We start from the raw sequence: 3,081 nt of genomic DNA on the forward strand, positions 1-3,081 counted from the left end.
TCTGCTGCCTCTTCATAAACTAAACTCTCATCCTGAAGTTTTCTCAAGTCTCACATTAAAGTTGCTGATAAGAATCGTGACACAAACCCGACAGGAGGAGTTTGTGAACCGGCTGCGGCTCTTCACCAACCTGGCAACGCGACGTCTTCCTGCTCAGAACCAAACGGCACCATAACTGGTTCTGGTTCTGCTCGTGTCTGACTGCCTCAGAGGACAGGAGTCCTGGGGGACAGATGTGCTGTTGGACCGACCTGTCCTCTGACCCTCAGAGGTCACAGGTCAGAGGTCACATCTGCATGATCTTCATGCAGACTCTGCAGCGGCTGATGTTGTCCGGGTTGTTCCCTGGAAGGATCCAGCTGCTGGGCCTCCTGCAGATCCAAACAGAATCAGAATCAGGAGCTGGTTCCACAGAGAATGCTGCCACCTGCAGGCTGAAAGGTCTCAGTGCGGCTGAAACGGTTTCTCTGAACGTTTATTCATTTAAACTCGGCTCAGTTCTGGAGCTTCTGAGTCTCTCCTGGTCGTTTGGGTCCGACTGAAGCTGCTCACCAGTTTTTATGGATTATTGATATTATTTATTCCTAATTTTACCTCAGGTTATTTATTTCAGTAATATAGCTGCACATGTAGTTTGGCTTTAGTTTGATTTGAAAGTATTTCATTAATAGTTTTTTCAGTTAGTGGAGAAAAATGTCTTTGTTCAAAATGCTGCTGCCAAGTTGATGCAGGTCAATTTAAGAATATTTTATCGACTTGGAGAAATCATCATGTCGCAGAACCTTAGACGCCCTAGTAGCTTATAAAATCTGACTTTTATTAACTTATCTTGGGTTTTATACACTGTTGACTCTTGTAAAATGTTTTGTGATTTTATATCTAAAAATAAAGTTTTACTAACTTATGAAATGTCAGTGCTAGAGATGAATGACTTTCTACTTCATCCTTATGTTAAAGTAAACCAGGGATGTTGGCTTTACACCTCCATTCATTAACAGCTGGAGCATTTGCTGCACGACCTTTGACCTTCTGAACATAAACGGGAGAAGAAACCAGCATCTATCATCAGTGATTTACTGGCATCGTTACTCTGACGACGTGTTGAACCTGTGAGTCTGAGGACAGCAGGGAGTCGTTAGCGGTCAGCATGTCGTCAGCAGGTGAAGGCAGGTTTACCTGAACATGTTGTCCGGGTCCAGAGCAGCCAGCCAGTAGCTGTACAGGCCGTTGTCGTACTTGCAGGTCCCCGAGCTGCCGCTGCACTCCATGAACGGCATTCCTTGGAAGTTTTCCAGGCAGGATCCGGGAGAAACCAGAGGCTGCCCCGAGCCCTCGGCGCCTACACCGGTCTCCTGAACACAGAAGACGTGAACGCAGCTTTAACAGGGGGACTCAGACTCAGGTGACTCGGGTGACTTGAGTCTAAACGTTGCAGTTCTGGACTCGGCAGCTGGAAGGGAAACGTCCCACTGACCATCACAAAGGAGAATCCGGTCCAGAGCGACTGCCAGTCCGCGGGGCAGGGCGGGACGGCGCTGGTCTGGCTGTGGATGGCGATCACGTTGGCTTCAGACTCACACACCGAACACCTGAAACCCAGAAACACCTGAACCAGGTGGAACGCCTCACCTTCATCCTCAGTCTTCTTCACGAAGCTAAAAACATTGATTTCTGGTGATCAGATGTGAATCAGGAGGTTTTCCTCTCAGTGCTGTGGCTACTTGCTGATCTTGGCCTCCAGCGCCGCCTCCGGGTCGGTCTGGTTCGGCGGGCTCCTGATGTTGGACAGCCAGTAGGAAAAGTCGTTCCTCTCAGCGTATCGACATTCCTCTCCGACCTCACAGATCAGGAAGGGAGCGGTGCTGAAACGCTGCAGGCAGCTGCCGACCGTTCCTGCAGGGACAGCGTCGCCGCGGCCAGAAACACATCATCAGGATAAAACTGGAACGTTAACAGAATTAAATGATGTTACATCAAAGAGCAGTAAAATTATGAGAATTGAGACATAATATAGGGAGACTAAAGTCAAAATATTTTCCTGTAAAAAGTGGTAAAATTACGTCACCAACTGAGGAAAAACATCAGAAAATAAAAATAATTCAGAGAAAAGTCATAATATTACAGAGAAAAGTAGAAAAATGACCAGAACAGAGTCTGAAACTGTCATAAAGTCATAATAATAAAGGAATGAAGCCGAACTGATAGTTTGTATTTGAGTTTTTCCTGGTGGCTCTAGAACAGCGTTGCAGAACATGGAGGCCTGTGATCTGTATTTCTGAGGTAGGCTGTGACCTCTGTGACCTCTGTGACCTCTGTGACCTCGGTGACCTCTGTGACCTACCCAGGTCCTGTCCGTGAGCGCGGCTGTAGCCGTTGATGAAGAGCAGCGAGTATCCTCTGAATATGAGCGTGGACTGGGCCGGGCAGGCCGGGGCGGCGCTGTCCTGGCTGTGTCTGCTGAACAGGAAGCCGTTCCTCCGGGGCGGCGGCCCGCCGCCTGGCTCACCTGGCTCACCTGGAGGACCCTTGGCTCCCGCTCTGCCACGATCGCCGTCCGCACCTGGAACCAAGCAGATGGTTGGACTTCATCTGAACTCAACACGCAGAAACTCTGAGCCTCCAGACGGACCAGACAGATCGACTCTGTTGACGTTTAACTTGTTGCCATGGTGATTATAGGACGAGTCAGACGTTTTCATACCTTTCCGGCCGATTCGTCCTCTCTCTCCATCCTCTCCTCTCAGTCCATCACGCCCAGGTATTCCCGTCCAACCCGGTGCTCCAAGTGAGCCTTTTGAACCTGGAACCAGGAAAACGTCACATCAGGAAAGAGCTTCGGGTGTTTCAGCAGTAACCATGGCAACATGACTGACCATCAGCTCCCCTCAGTCCAGGGAAACCCGGGAATCCGATTCCTCCCACTTGGCTTAGAGCTCCTTCTTCACCTGGGTCTCCTGGTTCCGGCCACACAGAAATATACGAGTCCTTCCCATTTGGTCCTGCAGGGGGCAGCAGGAGGGCAACGTTAGGGCAGGATTATGGCAGGATTAGGGCAGGATTAGGGCCGTACTGGGGCAGGAT

General features: G+C 49.8%; 1 protein-coding gene across 3 annotated transcripts in view; it reads right to left on the reverse strand.

Annotated features, from left to right (window-relative positions):
* Positions 1-6: 6 nt before the first annotated feature.
* The window catches only part of LOC103475298 (collagen alpha-1(III) chain-like), a 34,861-nt gene continuing 31,786 nt past the window's right edge, over positions 7-3,081 (reverse strand). For all 3 annotated transcript variants that reach the window (XM_017308390.1, XM_008426818.2, XM_017308389.1), the window contains exons 46-52: positions 2,874-2,999; positions 2,702-2,800; positions 2,342-2,560; positions 1,722-1,893; positions 1,475-1,589; positions 1,177-1,352; positions 7-371 (exon numbers count right to left, since the gene is read on the reverse strand). In XM_017308390.1, coding sequence (XP_017163879.1) covers positions 287-371; positions 1,177-1,352; positions 1,475-1,589; positions 1,722-1,893; positions 2,342-2,560; positions 2,702-2,800; positions 2,874-2,999 — 992 coding nt within the window. In that variant the 3' untranslated portion in view covers positions 7-286. The remainder of the gene's footprint in view (positions 372-1,176; positions 1,353-1,474; positions 1,590-1,721; positions 1,894-2,341; positions 2,561-2,701; positions 2,801-2,873; positions 3,000-3,081) is intronic.

The sequence above is a fragment of the Poecilia reticulata genome, linkage group LG13 (assembly GCF_000633615.1).
Source record: "Poecilia reticulata strain Guanapo linkage group LG13, Guppy_female_1.0+MT, whole genome shotgun sequence".
NCBI classification, from domain to species: domain Eukaryota; kingdom Metazoa; phylum Chordata; class Actinopteri; order Cyprinodontiformes; family Poeciliidae; genus Poecilia; species Poecilia reticulata.